The sequence below is a fragment of the Convolutriloba macropyga genome, chromosome 13 (genome assembly GCF_964194025.1).
Source record: "Convolutriloba macropyga chromosome 13, txConMacr16.3, whole genome shotgun sequence".
NCBI classification, from domain to species: Eukaryota; Metazoa; Xenacoelomorpha; order Acoela; family Convolutidae; genus Convolutriloba; species Convolutriloba macropyga.
Genome location: NC_134480.1, coordinates 19144924 through 19170617, shown reverse-complemented (window position 1 = coordinate 19170617; position 25694 = coordinate 19144924). Strand labels below are relative to the sequence as shown.

Sequence of the window (25694 nt, the reverse complement as noted above, 5' to 3'; positions counted from 1 at the left end):
GTAATTAAAGTGTAATTTTTTAAAATTACACTCTTACACTCTTGTCCCCCAATAAATAACAGTGGAAAACGGATTACACCCTAGTCCCCACTAATTAGGGGTGAAATAGGGTTGGAACCTCGGCCCGGGCACGTTATGACTTTTTTTCAGAGAACACACATTTTAAAACATGCTATTCTTGGAAAAATAACTTACGTTAACGGACTATAATCACTGTGTACGAAATTGTTAATATTTTTTGGTCAAGAACAACCATAATGAGCGGGCATGCTCGCGTGATCAGCCCTGAAAACGCGGCCATGAGTAATGATATTTTCTGATCGCTGATTCCTCCTAATTTCAGGCATTGCTGTACATGCCGTACAATGAGGTTGTTCACATGATCCCTAAAGGGTTGTTGGTTGACCTGGACTGTGGCAATGACTGGAGCCAGTGGACTCACAACCCCAAGTTCGTCATCAACCCAGAGTGCAATACTGTCATGTTACTGCACCCTGACAACAAATTCTCTCATATCGCACTTCCAGGTAATTTTATTGCATTCAAGTTCTGCATCAGAATTTTAGCGCTGCTAAGATCCCTGAGCCCCGGTCGGCTACTACCGAAGTCAGCGGCTCGCCGGTCGTTCGAGAGCAATTCGCCCAATGTTAGTCGGATATGTTTACTTTTATAAGACCACTATTGTTGAACGTTCTTATTAACAAAATCTTTTTGTGTTGTAGGAAGCCAGCAGTCGGATGAAAGAGACCATTGCGACAGTCTGGGCCGGCCGCTTCCGCTTACTATCTCCAGAAAACCAGGTCACTTAAATATCTGAGAAATATAGTTTCACAGAAATATTAAATAAACTGACAATCATCAATGTTTTTTTACAAAGATAAATATCATGTAATGTCAATATCAAAAAGGAAATGCACACATTAGAAAACTGATGGCTAGAAATGCCGTCAATAATAGCTAATGGCCATCATATACCTAAAACTTTTCATCGATTTTAATAACATATTTATAATTGCTCTTAAACGAAGTTTGGATAAATTATTGTAAATATGTGTATGTCCTTTCTATGCAAAATTTTTGCTAGACCATTTATACTTTTGTTCTAGAACATTCTTCGCTTTTAGGTGATTTTTTCACGCTTGACTTGAACTTTGAAATTTGGTGCAACTTAGAGGTTAAGATGCCAGACTTCCACCAAAGAGGCAACGGGTTCGATACCCACGTTTTAATTAAAAGCGCCACGTTTTTTGCACCAAAAATTTCTAAGGTACACCTCTAAACTAAACCGCCCCCGCCCGTCGTTCGAGAGCAATTAATCGAATGTTTATGTCTGCTTATGTTTTGGAACTAGAGTCATAATTGTATAGCATCTCGTTCATTCTGAGATGAGAATTGAGTGTTTTTTACTCTATCAGGCAGAGGAGATTAAGTATTTTTGACTTTCATGTTTTAGGATCCTCTGGCAGGTGGAGAAACATGAGTTTTCGCTGTCTAGACATCTACCTGTTAATGGTAGGATCTTGGTGTGTAAGTATAGTTACAATTTACAGCTAATACTTGGGTCTTACCCATTGTACAAACCTCTTCTCAATGTAAACTATGTGGTCATAGAGGAATATACCGTAGTGATCGACTAATTAAAAAACTTGCGACCATCTTGGAAGCAATATTGCAAGTGAATGCATACGGGTACCAATTTGCATGCAAGATTCTTGCAAGTTTTTCGATTCACTTGCGAAAATTTTTACAAGCCTTTTGATTCACTTGCAAGATTCTTGCAAGCTTTCTGGTTCATCTTGCAAGATTACTTGCAAGATGAATCGAAAAACTTGCAAGATGAATAGAAAAGCTTGCTAGAATTTTTCAAGTTATTTCGATTCATATGCTCGAGAAGGGGGCCATCAGAGAGGACGTTCCAGTTTTTGCAGCAAAAAAATTTTCTTAGCTTTTGCATGAAACTTTTTAGCTTCCTTGACCACTATAATTGGTGCATTATGAGCTCCATAAGGAGCGCACCTGACCTAGCAACCAGAAAAAAGACCCTAAATAGCTGATACTGATGCGCGAAGGGGTCATAAACGAGGAGGGGGTTATCACGCCGCAAAAAGAAACAGCCAAACATAAAAACGAGCTTCTAAATGAAAGTATTTGCTTCACGGCGAAATAAAACGTTAACATTTGGCACAGTTTCGGCTTTTCAAAAATTTACCGCATTTGCATCGAAGTCAACTTATCAACAAGACCATCTAAAAATTTGTTGCTGCTACCAATCACAAGATTTTTTATAGCAAGAAATTTTGAAACCAGATTGTGTGGTACAATTAATTTGGTGTTTTGGTGTGGTATTTTGCAAAATATCAAAAACAAAAAAACCACTGTTGGCCTCCCTATTAACATTTCGTTTGAAAAAATAAGAGAAAAAAGCTGAAAACAATTGTTTTTGTCGTTTGTCAGGTAAAATAGGAGGATTTGAATGACTTTAGATGTTTTTAGTTTTTTTTGTCGGAAAAGTGTATTTGAATTTAAATTATTGCAGGAAATTCTTGTAATATTTCATGTTTAAAAGGTATTTAAGAGAAAAGTCCGTAGAATCATATGTGTTACTCAATTTTTTTAAAGATTCAAATCATTTGGTTTTCAGTTGGTTCAGCTACCGAAAATACTCCAAAAGTTTCTAGACTTAAAAATCTTGCAAGGTTCTTGCTTTTCTATAACTTTTTCCAAGGATTTCATTTTCGAAAATTTTTTAATAAACAATATATTGCCTCAAAGGTGTTTTCTAAAACAATACTACTCTGGTTCATTTTTTGCTTGGATAGATATCTAGAAAAAAAATTACAAGAATCTTGCAAGTTGATTCAAAACTTGCTAGATTCTTGCAAGTTTTTTTCACTCATCACTAGGGTAGAATCTTTATTATGATTTTTTCTGTTATTGTTCTTTAGTCTAGTCAATTTATAGAAGATTTTCGTGCCTAACTTTATATATTAGACGTTATATTGCACCCGCTCAAAATTCAAAGCACTATAGATCAATTCAGCGCAGTTTGAAAAATGTGAGGCTACGCCGATTGGTTGAGTAATTTCGAGAAGGCGATTACAATAACGATACTATTTTTTCTCGACACTATTCATATATCAACAGTAATGAGAAAAGAGCGGCGGAAAAATAGTCCAATCCAAAGCAGACCGTCGTCACTGTTTCAGATTTTTGTAAAATTTACTGGGAACTAACAAGTTACTTCATCGATAAGCTATGCGATCGTTGCCACAACGATAGTTGATTGAAACTTTGGCTCTTCACATACAACGATTCCCTTCACTCTCATTGAAGCAGTGTTTTATTGACCAGGTTGAATTAGAATGGTTAAATTTCAAGAACTTCCAAATTTCATGCAAATTCTCAAAAGGCGATGCATGGCCGTGTGAGTTTTTTGCCAAATCATGCAAGTTCTTAAGAGTGAGCTATTCCACTAACAAGATCTTACACGTTAACCATTCGACTTGCAAGGCTCTTGAAAACAAATCATTCAACGCGCAGGGTTCTTGCAATTTAAACTTTTGACATAAAATAAGTGGTCATATTTTCAATTTAATATAATTTATACTATCATATTTTTTTAAATTGCATTGAACTAAGTTCATAGCAATTATTGTAAACGTGTTGGTCTTTTTTCATGCAAATGTTTCGCTTGAACTTTTTGCGTTTTTCTTCTGAAACATTCTTTGACTTCTCAAGTGACTTTTTCACGCTTCCGTTCTTCATTTTTGAGTGATCTCTATTGCCCTCACTCCGAAGTAAAGCTTGTTGCTAATATGAAGTCGCTAAAGTTGCTAATATGAAGTTACAAGATTGCAAAGAACAAGATCTCATGGACGAGTGGGTAGTGCTTCAGGTTATTGATTGGGAGGTCAGTGGTTCGAACTCGGCGGGGTCAAATGTTATTCTAGCCGCCTGTCGTTCGAGAGCAATTCTTCCGCCATTAGTCGGTTTATGTTTTTATACTGTATCAAAAACAAACAATAGGAGGCTGCAAAATATGAAAGTTATCATTTTTGAAACAAAAAAATACAGAATCTGGAAAAGTCTGAGTTGAAATCATAAAATAGTAAAATGGCATAGAGATGACGAATTAGTTTTTTTGGAAAACTGCTAACATATACAGATGAAACGTCAATCAATGTGACGTTTGGGAAGATGCTTAAAAAAGCAATCGCGAAGAAACTAATTGAGATCTACTATTTATTAACTTAAATGCAAAAGGACCTATTGAGTTCACAAAACTGAAAAGTAACTATTTTGTCAAATTAGGTCGTGTTGTATTATAATATCCAAACTGAGTGAGTACCTCCCACGCATTTTCTACAGTACGGTAAATAACAGCGTGTTAATCTCGACCTGAGCGAACTTGTAAAAAGCTTACAATTTAGTCGTTCGACTTGCAATTTGTTACACGTTAACTGTTTTTTGCAAGAAACTTGCAAATTCTAATAAGTTAACTCTCTTGAGCAAGAAATCTACAAATTCTTACAGATCCCCCTTCCCTCGCGCCGGATGTTTGAGAACAATTCAATTGACATATATTGGTTAAATTAATAGCATAGCAGTGATTAAAGAAGTAAATTAGAGCCAGCGTAAATAATAACCGCATTATGCGAAATGAAAAATTTGGTTATACGGTTAACATGAAGGATCCGTTATACAAGCATATCTTCGTTGCATAACATTGTTGTTTGGTCTCTCGTCTTGGAGCCAGTTCGCCTACTAACAACGAGTTACATTTGGTCAATGTTCTTTTTCCAATGTCACAAAAAGTGACTAAATACATGTAAGAAGGGCCTTACTCTGTCGAATACTATTAAGTTAGAACAACCGCATTCTTTTTTGCCCAACTACACAAATGAGCAAATCAGGTTTTTTTTGGAATTGGTCGACAAGCTATTTTTAGTTCTTTTAAATTCTACTGGAGTGTAGACATTGAAATCCTCATCGGAGTACCCCTTCATCCAGTCTTTAAGTTGCTCGTAATCCACAATTAATTAGAACGACTTTCAAATGATCATATAATTTCTACCACGACTTTCAAATGATCATATAATTTCTACAATTTCACACAAAGTCTTGTACTGATTCAGAGATATGATCACGTCTTTTTTACGCTTAGCAGTCTAAATGCGAGTCTTGTATAAGAATTGAACTTGGACTTATACGTCTTGGCTAAAACATGCATTTAGACCTGCAAACCCTAGAAAAAATTTGTCAGATCAAAAAACGGCGAAAAATAACCGACACTTCATTCAGGTCTTGTAAGTAGGTCTTCTAATCGAGCTGGATGTAAATGGGTATCAGTTTTGAAGGACCCACCGAAAACGCAAACAATTTTTGTAAAAAATCACTTCATTTAAAATATTGTTAATAATAAACAAAAAACAATCTTTATGAAACATTATGTGGTTTTGGCGTGACGATCGCCACAAAGTACCACCTCCGGAGGAGTTAGATTTCATTTGAGTTAAAATAGTTGTCATAAGGGGCCATCGACCCTTCTAGATAAGTAGACTAGTTTGTCCATTTTACCTAATTAATCCCACAAAAATATCTGTAAAAAGGGCCTTATTTTGTGGAATATGATAACAAAGTAACGATTACACCAATTGGTTTATTTTATTAAACAATGAATTATACCAAATTATATTATAAAAGAGCATTATAAATGCTAGTATACTTTGCAATGCCGTCGTCTCAAAATTCCACAAAGTAGCGCAATATTAGTTGAAACCTATTGGTAGGGTGATGGTTTGTAAGGGAAGTGTTGGCGATAGTTGTAATAGTGACTTGTCATCGGATGCACGTTTTAATTTTACTTGAACTTAAATATTTGTCATTAGGAGCCATCGCCCATTCTAGATAAGTAGACCAATTGGTCAATTTTACCTAATTTGTCCCATGAAACTATCTTAATACCTGTAAAAAGGGCCTTGTTTCGTCGAATATCACATCAAAAGAACAATTAGAGCAATTGTTTTGCACTGTTAAACAATTAAATAAACAAAATTTTATTATAAAAGAGCATTATAAATGCTATTATACTTTGCAATGCCTTCATCTCAAAATTCCACAAAGTAGCGCAAAATTAATTAAACCTATTGGTAAGGATGCTAGTTAATAGCCGCCTTAGATTCTCAGCCGGCTATTATAGTGCTCCTATTTTTTTCAGTTCGTCGTATTAATTTTTTCGCTTCACCATAGTTCAAAGCCTGTTCAACACTTTGCGTGAAATCTTTTTGACTTCCTTAGGCAGGTTTCACTATTCTCTCATTCTGCTAAAAGTTTTTTTGAACAGCAGTTGCTCAGGCAAGCAATTCAAAATGAACAGAGTCAGTATCAAAAACGGAAATCAGAAATATAAAGGGGGTAAACCCAGAAAACCCAAATTTAGATGCCCGTTACTCGAACTCTGTTCTCATTACCATCTCTATTGCTTATTGGTATTGATATGAGCCCTTGTGTTGTTTCACAACGAAACATTAGTATTTTGCACTTTAAAAAGTTTGCACTTTAAAATTGTTTTTGTACAAAAATCATTTTCTACTAGTTTTTTCTCTTAGTTCAATACCAATCTTGTTTATGGGAATCAATGGCGGCTATTTTTTGGCAATCTGCCGGGTATGTTTTGTAACGGAAGTGTTGGCGATGGTTGTAAAAGTGACTTGTCATAGGATTCACGTTTTCATCTTTTTCCTAAATTTACGTTCTTATTTGAGCTAAGATAGTGGTAAATAGGAGCTATCGCCCTTCTAGATAAGTGGACCAGTTGTTCAGTTTTATCTAAATAATCCCACAAAAATGTCCGGCTTATCTTATCCACAATTGACCTTAGATTGTTTTCTTTCAATCTTCTAATACTTTTTCAATACATGAGCAATGTAGCCTATATTTCCTTCGTTTTTGCAAAACAACTATTTGGTAGCAAAATCACTTTTATTCATTTTTCGGTTGGAACTAACCGGTCGTTTCCTTACTATTATCTGCCAAATATGTTCAATTCGTATTTTTTGTTCGAAAAAATTTCAACAACGGTAGACAACTCATTAGGCTACACAGCGGTTTGTGTTACAGATGCTCAACCAAACGAATGAAGCGAAATTCAAGATTTGTCCAACTTCGAAAACAATTGTTTATGAAATAATCACCCGAGTTACAAATCATCCACAACAACAACCGCAAAAACAGCAACATCAACAACAGCCACAACAACAACAACAGCAACCTCAACAACAACAACAGCAAAAACAACAACAACCGTCGAATTCTTCAGATGAGGCGCTGCAATCCGCGTTCAATCCTCCTTCCATGAACCCCCAGTCTGTAGCAAATGAGGAAGCGCTTCCCAGTTTGACCCCTGGAGATGGCGGGTTGGGGGAGGAAGAGATGGAAAAGACAATTGGTCAGTATCTAACTCATTTTAAACCTATGATCCCAACCCCCCCGACATAAACCTTTACTGGGCTATATTTTATCATGCACCGCAGTTAGTCATCTGTGCCATTGATTACAACTTATAATTAAGTTCTAGATGACCATTATAACCATATTAACAAACATTTATGATTGAATTTGACGAAGTGTTTTATAGTCGCTTCCTTGAATATATGCTACTGCTATATGTGGCTGCTGTGATAACTGCAAACAACAAAGGAAAGCAAGACGTCTTTCGTGTGCGTGGCACAACAAGTTCGAACAAAATCAGGATAAAATCATAGCTTAATTGACCAATTCAGCACAAACTGGTCAAAATTGGTATAGTAAAGGTTGAAAAAAAAGTTTTCGTTTGCTTCTATTTTTAGTGAAAAAACTATCTGCAAAAGAAAGCGCATTTTGTAACAACTAAGCTGTCAGTAGTTCCGACAAAACATACATGAAACGTTCAAAAACTTTTACAATAAAACAAATAGTTTATATGAATGACAATCTGAGAAGTGTCTTCATTCTAAATGTATGGGAATGTGGCGCTGAATGGGAGATCAACTCATGAAAAGGCTTAAAAACATTTTTTTAGTTCTGTACAAATATTTTTATTTGGTGCTCAAAAATTGAAATTTTTTCAAATTAAATTTAAAATGCCGTTTATATAGTCAATGCGAGCTTGGATCCCACTCGCAAAAATCTCTGACTGTCTATGGATTGAACTTTCCAGATAATAACCTTTTTTGCTTTTACTTTGTGAATGGTTTTGGTGATCACCAGTTAATTATTTCAAAAACGAATTTCAGAATACTTTAGCATTAAATCAAACACTTGACACGTCGACCACTGAGCGCTCAAAAACCAGCAAGGAGTTCAATTATGAGCTCAATTTACTGGACAAATCGCAAAAAAACGGGAACTTTATTTTTTTACATTATTTTCAGTCTGATTACTTGATCTCAAACGCAATTTGTAGCAATCATATGGGTGTTGATATTGCATAAGTTTTCACGTCTTGAAGAGGAGCCTTGTTATTACAGTTTTTTTTTGTTTTCTGTTAGATTGAAGCAAGTTCCTTCAGCACTTGAATTCTGACTCATTCTCTTCAAAAATTTACTTCCTTTCTTAAACATTGAATTTTGTTTTCGAATACCGGACTTTAACAGTAGCTTAGTTTGTAGTTTTTAATAATTAGGAACTGCTGATAATTTTCAAGGTGAAGAGGTTATTTCGGGATTTTGTAATATCATATAAGTTCCTCTTACAAATGCAAACTACATACCCCCAAAACTACCCCCAACTGTCATCTGCCCACCTACCCGTACCTAACTATCCCTCTAATTGCCTCCCCATGCCTGCACCTGATCTCATCTCTCCACACGCCACAAATCACCCCCATTACCTACCCCATCGCCAAACTACAGCCCCCTCCCGCGACTACCCACAAAAACAAAAGAAAAATGTTATTTTTTGGTGTGAAGTGCGATTCCTAGAGATTAACCCCCGCCTCACCTCTCACCCAAATCAGTTCCCTCACTTCAACTCCCCCTCCCCAATCCTCATCCCTGCAAATTGGCCAGACCGTAAAGACGTGGCCACGTGCAGCCAAAAACCCCCCTCCACAGCGCCACTGTTGACCCCACCCCTCATATGCAAAAAAAGAGCAAAAAACACTGAGTTAAAATATCAGTTTTAAGAAAATGAGAATAAAACAAAACTTCGCGAATATTGAGAAATTTTCAAATAGTTCTTTTTCTAAAAACAAGTACGCAGATTTATGTTTGCTTCAGTTAAAACCTCTTGTTAATACGAATAACTCTCAAGTCGAAAAACCAACACTGAGGTTAATATTTTTTTGCATAATCTGCTATTTATTTTAAAAAATTGTTTTAATAGCTGCAAAACTGTAAACTGAGTGGAACTATTTTGCGGTGCTCTTGGTTTTTACTACTCGAAAGAGGAGTATTGAGATTCTACAGGTTTCAACGATTTGAAGAGGAGTATTGAGATTCTACAGGTTTTTTTAGCAGAAAGCAAGTTTGTCCATGACTTGAATTTTGACTTTTTTCTGTTCGAGCTTTTACCTCCGTTTTTGATTGTTGACTTCTGTTTTCGAACATTGGACTTTAACAGTAGCTTCGTTTGTAATTATAGTAATTAGGAACTCCTGGTAATGTTCAAGGTGAAGAGTTCATTTTGAGATTTTTTGTTCCTATATAAGTCACCCCTAATTATCTAAACTACACCGCACAACCCCCCAACCAACTATTTACCCCCCAACACCTCAACACCTACCTACCCCCCACCGCCCCGCCCCCAACTTACCCCCACCTACCTCTACCCCTTCCCTTCACCTAGCTACCCGCCACCTACCCCCCCCCCCCCCCTGACTACGTCAGCACTACCCACCTCCCCAACCTATCTACCCACCCACCCCACCTAGCGCCTCCCCCGCACCTAAAAACTTGCCGGCATTTTCAAAAACACTTTAATGTGGTTTGTTGGGCTGCTTTTGTTTTTTTTCTCTTGTCTATTTTGATGTTCTGATTTCGGTAATGTTAGGTTAGAGATTATAATTCACGACGGTTCGAGTCGTTTCCGGTATTTTACCGGCTCTGTTTTTTTGTTTCGTCGTCTGTCGCTCTTTTTTCTTTTTACATTTGTTCACACCTCGAAACTGAAAAGTCAAGTTTTCTGAATGAATTCTTCCTCTCGCTGATTGCTTTTGCTTGCGTGACGTCATTTCTCACTCCCTCTAGCAAAAGTTTTTTGCGTGGTTAGATTTTGATCCTAAGTGCCTTATCTCACTCAATAAAATGACTTTTGCAATTTAAATTTTAATTTTTTAAAATTAGTTTAAGGTCAAAGAATCTCATATGTGTAAAAAGGGCACCTGATGAAAACACTTCTGCGCAATGAATTTTAACAAACGTTATTAATTTATCGTTTAATTTTTTTACATAGCTTTTTGGGTGGCGTCGATAACTTTTTCAATTTATATCTGTATCTGTTTCTATCTCTATCATACGGCACGCAAGTCTATTCTTTCGCAGCTATTCCTGCAATCTGCCGGCTATGTTAAATTTTTTTAAATTTTTTGGCACTCACATTGATATAATCAGAAGTTTCAAAATGCTTGCTTGGAAAGACAGTTGGTCTTGAGACCTATCAAAATAATTGGTCAGTCCAATTGTAAACACCATATGCAACCAAAATAACCAAGTAAATGAGAAACCAAATTGAGCAATTTATAAGTTCATATGTTATTGAAATCACTGAAGTCTTCATTTACTTAGCAGGTGAGAAAACTCCAGAAGATAAACATACATACTTCAAACTAAAAAACGTATTAAATTTTACTAAAAGAAATAGTTTCAAATTAAACGATGCCATAAATTATGAATTGATGACTTTTGAAGTAGGCTTGACTACATTTTTCTCAGACTTGGGGAACACTTCAGTGGAACTTGCTTTTTTTGTGACTCGGTAACAATACAATAAAAACAAGTAGTAAAATTTTGTTTGAAGAAAACTTTTAGTTTTTAGGAAAAAATAATTTAAAAGTCAGAGGCTGCAAAATTAAAAAGTAAAGTAAAAAGTTGCAATGAAGTTGATGGGAATTTACGTCAAATTTGCTGAAAAGAGCAAACAATATACGGCTAACTCGTCATAAATTAGCTACAATTTTCTCTTTCACCTCAATTGAAAACTGTAAGGCGTGCCGGTTTCATGAAGCTTTCTCTAAATTTTGTAGTCAAGATTTTTGATACGAAAATATGACGTCACGGTCATTGTACGTCTGCTTTTTGCATTCGTTAGGCAATTTTGAGCGAATTACATGCTTGACGTGATTTTCCGGCTTGATGGATACTTACCTCACTCTCAAAAATGACCACCTTACACTTCAATTGACGCCTTTTCACTTACTTTCAGGGAGGTAAAATCATCTATGTGTGTGTGTGTGTGTGTGTGTGTGCGTGTGTGTGCATTACGACGCAGAGGTATACCCAAAAATTTCCGCCTTAGTAAAAAAGGCTCGAAAATTAGATACATACAATGAACAAAATTAGGAGACATGCTTTGTATCTTACTTTTCGCAAAAGAGTTTACGCCAATTTTGCGAAAAAAAGAACATTCGGAACGAAGTCTTGAAGCACGTTTCCGCTCAATTTAGATATCTATTATTCGCGCGCATTTTGAGCATGCAATAAGCTTTTTAATAAAGATTAAATTGAAGCTTTCAAAGCTTTAAATTGCTTTAAATACATGCAACCACAAAAACTGATTTTTTTCCTGAAAAATCCGTCGCACATCAAAGGTTTTGTATATCAATGTTGGACTGGCTGATTTTAATAAGTAATAACAAATAGTACTAATAAGTAGTAATAAGTAGTAATAAAATACTATAAGTAGTAATGTTAGGCTTAATCAAATAAATACTAATTAAGTTAGGCTTAATTGCGGATCATATGCGAAATCGAGCTGCATTGCGTGCGAAAAATCGATACATAAATGGAGCAGATGCGTGATACAAGCCGTACGAAAAATAGGTTAAAAAGTTTGTACTTGTATTTCGCGGCTAGGATTAGGACACTTCTGCGAACACGGGTTGCTAATTTCCCTTCCGTTTTGCCGGTTTATGCTAAAGTAGCTATTTTCCGCAATATTGTTCCATTTTCGATGTATTAACATAGTAAAACCGAACACGAGATACACGCATCGGGCATATCTGCCCGTGACGATTTGGGTATACCTCTGCGTCGTAATGTGTGTGTGTGTGTGTGTGTGTGCATTTGTGTGTGTTTGGGAGAGAGAGAGAGCAAAAAACGGATTTTTTTTTGGTAAAAGAAAGTTATTTTAGTTGTTGTGGAGACCAACTTTGCAGACATAGTATCTGTGACAGTATTGGACAAGTGGCAGATTGCAATCAAAGTGAAAAGGGTCCCTAAACTGATAGAATACGTGGTCAAATTCAAACTGAAGACTCTCTTTGGATCAAAGAAATTTACCGCCTACTCAACTACTGCCAGGCAGGTGCTATGCTCTGCCTAGTTATATTCATAAGACTTTTTGAATGATGACCTCAACCTGGGCTCAGTTACTTAATATGGCCATAAATTGTTGAATCGTAGATTCTTAAATAAAAAACAAGTCAAATATGCTTTTGAGGAAGCTGTTGTGAAAGAGTAAACTGAGCGAATAAAAGCGGAAAATAAGAAATTGAAGCACGGTTAAAAATATACCATAACAATGGCCAATAAAAGAGTTAGAAGTTTTAAAAGTATTTTTTAAGAATTTGGGAAAATTATTTAACTTAAAAAAGAGTTTTCTAATTTCAAGACTGTACAGATTTAACTATTTCTATTTCTGAACTGCCTTCGTGTGTTGATAGGTCTTTGAACAACCATGATCCGGACAGTTTCAGACAGAAGGAATTTGCAGACGGACAGTTTAGAAAGAGCTTTCTACATAGAGTAAGTCCTATTCCTACCCAATCGCTTCTCTTGACAATTGCTTGACCTTTTTAAAGCAAGGTGCCTGGCTTCTCGCTCTTTAGAGCCACCTTCGCAAAATTTGAATACCAACAGAGTGCAAAATGTGGGGAAATTTTCTCAGCTTATTCCTAGCTCAAATTCTGAAGCCAGTATACCTTTGATCAATTGTGAGCTCCTGGTCATTTTTATAGCTGCGAAGCTGTAAGCTGAGCGTAGCTATATTGCGGTGCTCTTGGTTTTTTTTACAATTCAGAGAATTTGAATTGTATTGGGGCGCTGTCTTTTTACGACTCGAAGAGGAGTATTGGCAAAGTCCTTTTTTAAATCAATTTTATTGGAGTGAATTTTGAAGCGGGAAATGAAACACGTGAAAAAATTTGGAGTGATTTTGTTGCTGAACAAAACGAAGAGCGAAGCGGAAAGAGAGTGGTTTTTTGTTGATATCGCTGTTTTCTAGAGAGCGAGTAATTGAGGTGTGAAAAAAATTCGGTAAGCGAGCAAAACTTTTTGTTCACAAGCGGCATTTTAAAGCAGTTTTTTTCTCAGTTTTTTTTTCTTTGGTTATGATTTGCTTTTAATTTTAGGCTGGGTTTGGTAGTGGTTTGAAGAATTCCGAAAATCTATATGAATTGTATGCTAATTCGGATGTTTTTCATGTATTTTGCTGATTTTTGGGCTAATTTTTACGATTCTTTTTACTGTTGTTTTGTTTTACTGCCTCAAATGGGTATTGAAGATACCCCTATTACTTGAGCAATTTTTAGTTAACACGTGGTTACAGTTTTGCAGATATGAAGCACTTTTTTGTTGAGAAATATGGCAAAAAATGTAGAAAATTGGAACTAATTTTCTTAGTTTTTTTTTTGCAGTTTTTCGTTTTTTTTCTGTTTTTAGACAAGTTTCTTAACCTACTATGACTTTCCTATTATTTTGCGCGCATCTGGGAACCCTATTGGTTGAAAAAAATTTTGTTCAGATATATGTGCTTTTGTAATATTAAAAATATTAACTTTTTCCAGTTTTTAAGTCAAAGTTGTTTGTAAGAGCTTAGTTTTTCATGATTTGGCTTCAATTAATTTTAAAAAATCTCATAAGTGGTTTTAGTAGTTACTAGTTGTATTGATGAAGTAATTGTGGCAGAGATAATTGTTTGGGGTATCAATTTATGACAGAAATTGATCAGATTTTTAATCATATTTTAATAGATTTGATTTTTTTTACTTTTTGTTTTAGGGTTTTATTTCAAGATAAGCGTAAATTATTGGAAGCACGTTTTGTCTGATGAGTAATTGGATGGCATTTAAATGGATTCCCACTTCGATTCGTTTCCGGAATTCTTCCGGCTATTTTTTTTTTAAGATCTGTTCACACATTTTCATGATTTTTGAACTCAAATTGGTAGTGATTTTGATCACGTCGAAACAGGAAGTGGAGCGAAAAAGCGAGTGGTTTTGCGGCGTGAAATTTTTGTGCTCTAATTTTAAAGTAGAGTGAGAAAAAAGTGTTTGAACAAAAATTCGCTTTCTCGCTAGTGGTTTTTTGTTCACATTCGGCAATTTCACTCTGATTTTTACTGTTTTTTCGATTTTTTGGATCGGATTTTTTTCCTAAATGGTTATTCCAATCCATTCATAGTCCGTTCTATGTCTAGTTTTCTGTTTACTCAATAAAAATTCCTTCAATTGTATGTCAGGACTTGTCCTGCTATGTTTTTTTGTTTCGTCGTCTGACGCTCTTTTTTCGTTTTACATTTGTTCACACAGCAAAGCTGAAAACGTCAAATTTTCTGAATGACTTCTTCCGCTCACTAACGGCATTGGCGCGCGTGACGTCATTTCTCACTCGCTTTAGCAAAAGTTTTTAGGTTATTTGCGTGATTAGATTTTGACCATACGTGACTTACCTCACTAAATAAAATGACTTTTGCACTTTAAAACTTAAGTTTAATTTGAATTTGTTTAAGGTCAAAGGAACTCCTATGTGCAGTAAAGGTCCCTAATAAAAGGCTTCTATGGAATGAATTTTAACAAGCTTTATCAATTTATCGCTGAATGTTTTTTAGCCTAGTTTTTTGAGCGGCGTCAATTTTTTTCAATTTAGATCTGTATCTGTTTCTATCTCTATTATATGGGACGCAAGTCTGTTCTTTCGCAGCTATTCCGGCAATCTGCCGGCTATGTTTTTAAAAATAAACACAAGCAGTTTTTTCAGGTGAAAAAAATTATTGGGCCTACGTGGAGAAATGTGGCGTGTTATAAACTTACGCAATAAAAATTGCCAATTACCACTTCAAAACCGACACAATTTGTTTAATCTTTTGTATAACAATAACAAATGTTATAACAGCATGCCTTATTAATTGCCCTCAAATGAAGTCCTGCTGGTCTGTTATTCGTACTACTGTGTTTTTAGTACTACTTACTTTTCGTCTGATACTTTTTATCATCTGACCAATTGACTTTTTTTCTCAAAAACGGGATAAGCACGTAAAACTTGCAGGGCATTAAGTTGACAGGCAGTGATGTCAGTGACTAAGTATGCTATTCACCAAAACTGTTTGAGAGGACATGAGTTCATGGTGTCTGACAAACACCGTCCGCTACCCGGTTTAACAAGCAATTTCAGACAACTTGGTCCTCCTCCTACGCCCCACTTTTTTGCATTCAATTCCGAGTGAAACATATGAAACATGATGTCACTAAGTTAAGTTACAGCTTTCTTAAAAATTATTTTATTCTAAGTTTGTTCCCTAAAACGTTCGAAAATATCACGGTATGAAGGACGCTTTCAGTAGGTTTCGACCCTTCCCCTTAATTTTGCCTCTCATTTTTCTAAGAAAAAGCCTTTTTTAACCATCTTCTTATCTCCAGGCAATGAATCGCTCTGGTGAAGTTATCCGATGAAATCTAACACGAGCGTTTTTCTCTTCAAGAAGGCTGAAAAAGGTAGAGACAGCTCCACCAAGCCTTAGGTAATACAAGTAGAAAAGCAGTTTAATTTAAAAAAATTGAGCGACCTTTTGTGAATGTTTTCGCATACAGCCGCGTCATTTTGCAAGCCGCCTTTTATTGCTCTCATTATTTAAAAGCTCTTATAATCTAACGTCTTCAAATGACGGTGGCATATCAGTTTATAGAGGTCATGTGAAAGTAGGAATTTTCATTCCATGTCTAATTGTTGAGGTAAATTCTAATTTCAACGCAAGAATTTGTGGCATTTTTCCTAAATTTTCAATAGCCGCTGTTAGCCTCTGAACTGCTATTATTCAGGCGCTCTCCTTTTTTGAATTTGCTTTATCTCTTGATCAAGTTTTGTTTTTTGTTTTGTTTTACATAAATCAAAATTTTCAGGCTTGACTTCAGACATACTTTACTCACTGTTTCAACTGAACGCATTTAAAATTCTTTCCGGCAACTGATTTACGCAATCTAGTGAATACGTTCAAAGTCAAAAAAGAAAAATCAAAAGAGACTGGTTAAACCGATGAAGCCCGCTCATTCAGTCATGGTGCATTAGGTCATCAAAGTTCATTAGAGCGATTGCTAGCTGACATCAATTTTAAGCTTGATAGCTTTCAGTTCAAAAGCTGGAATATTTTTTTTAGAATCTATCTGAAACTGCACACCGATCTGGAACAATTTTAAAAACTTGGGAAAAATATCTGTCAATTTCTATTTCTTCTTTTTTAATAGCCGCGAAGCGATATTGGCTATTATTGGAGACAGCGTGGTTTTTTACAATTCATGATTTTTGAAGTCAAATTGGAGTAGTGATTTTGGTCACGCCGAAACAGGAAGTGGAGCGGAAAAGCGAGTGGTTTTGCGGCGTGAAATTTTTTCGCTCTAATTTTAAAGTAGAGTGAAAAAACGGTGTTTGAACAAAAATTCAGTTTCTCGGCAGTGGTTTTTTGTTCACATGCGGCAATTTCACTCTGATGTTTACTGTTTTTTTTCAATTTTTCGAATCGGATTTTTTTTCTAAATGGTTTTCCCGATCCATTCACAGCCATTCTCGGCCTAGTTTTTTGTTTGAATTAAATTTTCATTTCTCGCTAGTGGTTTTTTGTGTTCACATGCTGCATTTTGACATTGATTTTCTGTTTTTTTTTCTTATTTTTTATCTGATTTTTTTTTAAAAAATTATTTTCTCAATTAATTCATAGTCCATTCTAGGTCTAGTTTTTGTTCTGTTTAGTCAATGAAAATTCTTTGAATTGTACGTCAGGACTTGTCCTGCTATGTTTTTTAATTCGTCCTCTCCATCGATGATTTTTACGACCTGAAATCCATGAATTCTTGGAATTGACTTTTTAAATGACTTCAGTGAGTTCTACTGCTTTGCTGTTAGAATTTGTGTGCGTGACGTCATTTCTGGTTTTAGGTCAATTGCGTGACTTACCTCACTCAAAAAAATGACTTCTGAACTCCCTTATGGAACTTTATTTTTTATGAACATTTACTAGTTAAAGATCAATAGTGTGCATCTAAGTAGTGCCAAACTTATATGCTCTAATTCTTGAGTATTAGTCTTGAGTTTTTTATTTTGAATATCAATTTGGAAAACGATCTTTTAGAGTTTTTCCCTTATAAACCGCATTTGTCATAAAATTACCCAAAAAATCTGGTGGTCTATTAAAAGACTGGTGGTTGTTCCAATTCATGGAAGGCCACAAGCGTCTATCGCGGCTGTTTTCCGGCAATCTGCCGCCTATGTTTTTTTGTTTTCTTTTTCAACCTCCATGTGAGTGTAGTGCTTCAACAGCCGCTTTTTTCCGGCAATCTGCTGGCTATGTTTCTTTTCAGTTAAGAAACTCTGTCAATTCTTGAAATTTTTTGCTTCAATAAGCATAGAAGACGTTTTTTAAATTTGTTGCTGGGTTATTAAACAGAATTCAAGAAAAAAGTAAAAAAATTGAAGACATTACCTTCAGCAGTTTGAGCAATTTTTTTTTTGGAATTCCAGCTAAATTTTTCAACCATTAAACAATTTTTTGAAATCGTTTTTACCTCTCCTCGTCTCTTATATTTTAATCAGGTTTAGGCTGCTAGCTTGAACGTAAATATTGCAAATAAGGACAAAAAATAAGTTGTCGTGAACTTATGCGCATCAAAAAATGACAAATATTACAGATGATTTTTGCATTAGATATATTTTAACAACTTTTTGTCATTTAATGCCATCTGATTTAAGAGAGCCGGCAAAAATTTTTCAACTTAAATTTGAGTTCCTCTGCAAATAATAGGAGTTCAATAGCTTTTACCGTGAGACAAATATTTTAAACCATATATTGGAAATTGTTTGATTTTCTTCATGATTTTTTGTTGTTTGACCTCTACTTGTTTATTTTTTGTCAAGCATGGTTCTGTTAGATGAATTTTTTTATGTTTTTGACTTTTAGTTTTTGACTTTTAGTTTTTAATAGCCGCACAGCGATAGGACAGCTGAGAACAGGAATTGAAAAAGGACAGCTGAGAACAGTTTACTGTTAATACACTGCAAACTGAAAGCCTAATGCTGCTCCGCTGCAATTACGCAGAAACACATTTATTAATTTATTTATTATTGGCCTTCTCTTGGTTTTATTTTATTTCGCCGTCGAGATTTTTTTACAAGCATATGACGTCACAACCACTTCAAATCTGCTTTCTGTTCATTCGTTCATGCAATTTCAACTGAAGTGCGTGCGTGACGTCATTTTTCGCTTTTAAAGGAGCGAGTTTTTTATTCATTTGCGTGATTAAATTTTTGGTCACACTTGACTCACCTCACTCACAAAAATGACTTCCTCACTTTGAATTTGACTTTTATTTCCTTTAATTCAAAGAGATAAGGTTGTGTGTCACTCTAAATGAAGGTTATTAGAGAGCAGCTAATAGAGGCAGCAAAAACAAATACAGATTTTAAATCAAAATATAACATATCAAAATATAACCTTCAATCAAAAGACAAATTTTTTTGGTCTGTCATTTTTTCTGTTTTTTTTAGACTGCAGATCTACGAAGCCATTGCGGCTATTTTCTGGCAATCTGCCAGCTATGTCTGGATTTTACTGGTTTTCATTACGTTAGCACGCACAAAGTCAATCAGTTTTGGTATTTTTCTCAAAATTTGTGAAATAATTTTTCTGTCTGTTTGTCTGGCCTGCTGGTAAGGTCAGAGATTTTCAAAGTTTTCAACCATTTTTTCGAAGTTATGTCGTGCTATGTCTTTTACTCCGTCAGACAAAAATTTTCTTATTTTCTTTTCAACATAATTCGACACATTGAGTGAAAATTTTTTCACTTCTCGAGGCTAATTTCTAGATTGCATTCATTGATATTTTCAACCATTTTTTCGAAGTTATGTCGTGCTATGTCTTTTACTCCGTCAGACAAAAATTTACTTATTTTCTTTTCAACATAATTCGACACATTGAGTGAAAATTTTTTCACTTCTCGAGGCTAATTTCTACATTGCATTCATTGATATTTTGGAGCTTTCAGATCACAGTTGCTAGCCATAAAACCTAAAAAAAAGGAAACAAACATTGGGTAAACTCGGAAAAACCATTTTTTTCAAAGTTTTTTGCTTCATAAGTCTTTGTTAGCAGTTCTAATGCTTTTAATTGTTGTCATTATTACATCTTCTATCTTCTCGTTATGAAACTGTAATAAGTCTAGCTTTCAAATCAAATCAACCGCCTTCATGTGGTATTTTGTAAAAAAAATTTAGATTTTTTTTGTTTTTTTAAATGATTGTTTCCGTTTTATGCTTTCATACGTTGCAAAACTCAAAAGAGCAATATCAATTATCTTTTTGTTTCTTTTTTATACCCTTACGTCATTTCCTAAAAAAATGTGGTATATTTTGTGCTCGAGTGTGTAATTGATTTGGTTGTAGTAGATCAATCTCACTCTCCAAATCACTTTTTAGCACTTAATATTGTTTACGGCTACTCTTATCTTAATCTTTTCAAGGTCGATAAAGGACAACTATATAACTAAAATTGCCACAAAAATTAACCAAATTTTCAATCGAAATTTTAAAAAATGAATAATTCAATAAGGTATTTTACGTTTCATGTTTCATGAGGTGTTTTACGTTGCTTCGGCAACTTCATCAACTTCATCTATTGGTTATAATTGTTATCTATATCCTACATCGTGGCTGTCTACTTTGTAGCTAATTTGGCATTTTGTAAAATTTATTTTTTTTCTACAGATGTGGGGTTATAGGATTCAAGCGCTACTATTGTGACATTTTCTCAGGTATCAATACAGAATTCATAGTTTTAACCTCCTTTTAGTATTTGTCTACCCCTATTTTTGTTGCTCTGCAAATGAGTTTGACTGCCACCCAAAGGTTTGATTGGAACAATTTTTTTGGAACATTTCTGACAATGAACAGCTGAGATCGTTTTGAAACTCACGTTCTGATGATTCGTAAATTTAATTGCTGAAGAAAACTAACGTTTTGTTACCGTTTTTAATAGCCGACCTCATCTTCTCAGCCGGCTATTATAGCGCTCCTTTTTTATACTTCGTCAAACAATACATTTCGCTTTACCATTTTGCCGCTTTTTCGACATTTTGCGTGATATCTTTTTGACTTCTCTAGGCTAGTTTCACTCTTCTGTCATTCTGCTCAAAGTCCTTTTTTCAACAGCAGCTGCTCAGCAAAGCAATTCAAAATGAAGAGAGTCAGTATAAAAAATCAAAGTCAGAAATAGAAACGGGATAAACCCATAAAGCCCAATTTTAGATGCCCGCTATTTGAACGTCGTTCCTATAAGTCTTAGTTACCATCTCTTATGCTTATTTGTATTGATAGTAGCCCCTGTGGCCTCTCTCTAAGAAACAGAAGTATGCTCAACTACGAAATGCCATCAAAATAAATCGGCCTTAAAAATGTTTTTGTACAAAAATCTTTTTTTTTCAATATCTTCTATTCTTTCAATCCCAATCATGCTTATTGGAATCAACTGCGGCTATTTTCCGGCAATCTGCCGGGTATGTTTGCTCTTGCATGCTATTTTATTATTTCTGCAGTTTGAAAATTTAATAATGATGAAATAACAGTTAGTATATAAAAAATATCATTAAAAATACTCTCAGTATAATCGTAAATCAAGAAGTCTAAAACATGAGTACTTTTACGTTGGGCATTTGAGTACTCAGTTTGTTTCGGGTGTTTAGTAGCTAGTAACTTATTGTGAACTTCAAGGTGAAATGTTTATGTCGATAAGTTTTGCAAATCAACAGTCCCCTTCTCTACCCAATCTGCTCCTACCACACCCACTAAGATGCCACTTACCGCCTCCCCTTCTCCTGTTTCCCTTTCCCTCACATATAGCCCCCTTCCCACTTAACCCTCGCACCCTCCAACTAACACCCTCTAACATTATAACTATTACTACCCAGGTGTGGATACTGACTTATGAAAAAACAATGCTCTTTAACTAATTGCCAGACCGGGAAATTAAAGTCAATATTGGCCCCCACCACTGGAGTTTTTTCATGGGTCTGCACCTAGACCTGTGTATTAAAAGTGAGAAAATTTTGTCTAAATTTTTGAAAACTTTTATGGAGTAATATTTGGCAATAAATCATTGATTTTTACTTGTGATGCTAGTGTTAGTTTTCGGTAACACCTTCATTGTACAGGTGCTTCTGATGTATTATATAGGCCCCATTGCTCTCTTTACAGGGAATTTTAACCCCTGTCTGCGATTTAAGGTGGACAGATAAGAGGGGTCATAAGTCACGCACATGATGTCATGCAACCCTGATGTCTCGACTAAAGGTATAATTGCTCATTTATTATAGATGATGGTTAGCAAGAACAACGTGCAGCGCATTGTAGACTTCCTGATGGACTTGCAGGCCCCGGAGTTGGAACAGACCCAATTCCTAGAACAACCCATTGCATGTGCTCCAAACTCATCTTCATCTTCTCATAGTGACAGCAAATCAAGCACAAGTCGCTCTGGGTCATCAAGGCAAGGAGTTGCAACCAAAATTCCACCCGAAGTGGAATTAACCACTGCTCAAGGAGTTACAGACCAGAAAATATCTCAAAACTTGGGGCTAATGAATGAGACAATTAGAAGTGCTCCGGATAGTTTTCTCCCCGCATCAATTACTTCAACTATACAGGTTTTGCAGTGGTCCATTTAAACCCCGGGATGACCCTTCTTAGATAACATATCAAAGACCATGTAAGGTTCCGTCCAAGTCAAGGCAAAATTTCTTGTATGATCTTGCGATGGTTTCTAACAAGCCTTATATGATCTTGGATATGTTTTTCAAGATTTTACATTTAACATCCCATATTCCACCCCCTCCACTCCTACCTCACATGCACCCTTTAGCCTTTTTTACATAGGAACAGAATACAGAACATGATTAATTGCTCTTGAGAACAGTTCATAGCAATTATTGTAAACGTGTGCGTCTTTTTTATGCAAATCTTTCGCTTGACAATTTTGCGCTTTTCTTCTAGAACATTCTCTGACTTCTCAAGTGACTTTTTCACGCTTTCGTTCATCATTTTTGAGTGATCTCTAGTGCTCCGAAGTAAAGCTTGTTGCTAATTGGAAACCTCGGTTGCAGCATTGGAAACCTAAGTGACTCCCAGCGCGGGGTTAGTGCGGGTGGACATGGAGCGGGAGGTCAGTGGTTCGAATACCGGTGGGGTCACAGTTTTTTGCACCCATAAAGAAAAATTGATCTAGTCTAGAGCCCCCGATGAGTTAAATTGCCTCGCCTGTCGTTCAAGAGCAATTCTTCCGACATTTGTCGGTTTATGTTTCTTTATGGAAACCAAATTGTGCCCAGCTTACAATGCAGGACGTGATGTTACGCGCCGTTATTAATTGCTGTAAAATTAATATTGAAAATTAATATTGTAAATTTAAATGCTGTGAAAATATTTGAGTCATGTTGGTCTTTCTTGAATTCTGTCGGTACTGTTGCCGCAAAGCGATAGCTAAGTCTGTTATTGGTTTTCTCTTGATTAATTTCTCTTGAACGAAGTTCATAGCAATTAATGTAAACGTGTTGGTCTTTTTTAATAAAAATTTTTTGCTTGACAATTTTGCGCTTTTCTTCTAGAACATTCTTTGACTTCTCAAGTGGCCTTTTCACGCTTTCGTTCTTCATTTTTGAGTGATCTCTATTGCTCTCACTCCGAAGTAAAGCTTGTTGCTTATATAAATTGTTTGCAGCAACAAAGAAGAAGTGTATGATGGCCAATTTGCTAGTGCATTTGGTTAGAGATCGGGAAGGCAATGGTTCGAATCTCGGCTTGGTGAAAACATTTTCTAACCACTCGTCGTTCAAGAACAATTCTTCCCATATTCGTCCGTTTATGTTTTTTTATTGGGGCGCTGTCTTTTTAATAGCCGCACAGCGATAGCTGGGGCTTTTATTGAACTTCTCCTGGTTTTTTATTTCGTCAACGAGATTTTTGTTACGACCATATGACGAAACAATCAATTCAGTTCTGCTTCTTGTTCACTCGTTCATGCAATTTCTGAATTGCGTGCTTGACGTCATTTTCACTCTTAGTGAAGAAAGTTTTTTTTTTCATTACCGTGAATAAGTTTTTTAGTCACACATGACTAACCTCACTCTGAAAAATGACTTCCGCTCTCTGAAACTGACTTTTCTTTCCTGATTTTTTTAAAATTGTATAGTTAAATTTGTGTAGTGCCCTTAGTTAATATCATTAATATTAAACATCCTATGCTTTCTGATGTGTGTAGTTGAAGCGATGAATTTTCTGAGTTTTCATCTAAAGTTGTTATTGTGGTTGTAAAATCGGACAGTGTTTGACTAAAGTTTCGCTCTTTCGGTTGTGATTTTTGTTGTTCAAGAGCGGCAGTTTGACTCTAGGACTCAGAGTTTCACCTTTTTTAAGTCTGCTGATCAAGTTTTTTAAATGTTTTTCGCAATTCACTTTTTCGTCATTTGTAGGTCTTTGTAGTCAATGATAATTCCTTGATTTGCAATTCAGGATTTGTCAAGCTGTTTAATTTTATAATTTATGGCCTATGAATTAATTTAAGTCATTCATTCATTCAGTTTTGACTGATTTGCATGGGTTACGTGATTTTTCATTTGCTACTCACGCTCACTTAAATTGAGAAACAGAAGCTCAACGGAGTCGGTTTCATTCTTCACTATCATTTTTAAGTGCGGCGTGCGGCTAATAGATGAACCATTAACTTATACATAGTTGTAATCAAAAGATAACATCTCAACAATTAGTAAAAAGAGAATTTCTAAATTTCTAAAGGAGAGTTTTTAAAAATTTTCTCTGCTCTAAATCTGTGGAGCTATTGTTTCAAATTTCTCTACTCAATTTTTCCTTAGTATCAAGAATCTAAGGTAATTTTATAACTTAATGCATTATTTGTAAAATATTTTTGAACCATTAAAATATACTGAAATCTTTAAAGATTTAAAACTTTTTGTAGGATCTCATCAGAGGTTTATTAGTTTAATCTTGCAAGACCTTTTAGAAATTTTAACAACGTATAAAATTGCTGTAAATTTTAGGTTGTTCTTATAAATGTACGGTAGAACTTATATTGCGAACTGAATTGTAATTTTTCTTACCAAACTGCAAATAAATTTGATAAGAGTTCCTTTAAAATTTCGGGAAAAAATGTCATCTTAAATTTGGCATTGTTACAAATTGAACTCTCCAAATTTTTGTTACAGTAGAACTTGTTGTGCTTCTTCCAATCAAGACTGCTTTTGCTTTATGCGTTGATTTAAATTGAGCCAATGGTTCCTGTTGAGAAAATGAAAATTATATATTTTGGGACGCACTATGTTTTTTACTTCGCGTTTTAACCAGCAAATTTGGATAATTTTTGATGATAAAAATGTTACAAGATTCTCACGTATGTTTCATATCCTGTAAAATCCGAATACAGAGGCTAGTATATGCGATCACTTAAGACAGAGTATACTTTATGAGGCCTCCACTCAAAATAACAGCTCTTATTACCATGCGAAATGAGATTTTGTAATAAAATCTCTGTCGTTAGTGATCATAAAAGATAAAAAAGTTTTCAAAAAATTGTAAGATCTTATTGAATTTAAAATTGAATAATTGGGGATTTTACTATACTTCTCTGGCACTTATTGTTCGTCAGTCAGTGCTGTAAATGCAGAAACGAAAAAATATTAGTTTCCTTCAAATTATTTTAATATGCAAAATATTGAAACTCTCCCTAAATTTTTTCATGTTAAGTCGCGAAATCCGTAATTGGAAGTTTTTTTGACAAACAAAGAACAATGGAAAGAAGATGCCCTGAAGGTGACGAATTTCTTCGAAAATAATTAGCCTCTGAGAAGCAAACAGTGAGTCAGAAATGAAACTTAAATAGCTTGAAAGCGATCAACAACTGTACTGCCTGCAATTTTTGAAAATCTAAAAAAATACTACGAACATCTATAAAATAATCAAGTTTGAGAATTGCTCTGCTATTTGTCAAGAAGCATTTATTTAAACTGCCAGTATACAATTTTCGAGCCCTGCTGAGCGATTTTCCTTTGTCTATAATTAAAGAACGGTGTTAGCATTAACTCAATATTATTGATTTTTTTTGCCTCTTCCCTGTATTTTGAGCTCGCCTTTATGTCTAAATTATTTTTTTCCAATATGCAATAGACTTCAACAAAAAATCTATAAATATGGCAGTAAAATTTAGTTGAAATGGTGTTGTAATTGAAGAGAACT

At 35.1% G+C, this 25694-nt stretch overlaps 1 protein-coding gene across 1 annotated transcript in view; it reads left to right on the top strand.

The window, feature by feature from the left end:
* The window catches only part of LOC142351535 (uncharacterized), a 74315-nt gene that overhangs the window by 4473 nt on the left and 44148 nt on the right, over positions 1-25694 (top strand). Inside the window, exons 3-9 of the mRNA XM_075403607.1 lie at positions 344-527; positions 723-800; positions 1454-1527; positions 7120-7447; positions 12329-12497; positions 12860-12941; positions 21767-22096. Coding sequence (XP_075259722.1) covers positions 344-527; positions 723-800; positions 1454-1527; positions 7120-7447; positions 12329-12497; positions 12860-12941; positions 21767-22096 — 1245 coding nt within the window. The remainder of the gene's footprint in view (positions 1-343; positions 528-722; positions 801-1453; positions 1528-7119; positions 7448-12328; positions 12498-12859; positions 12942-21766; positions 22097-25694) is intronic.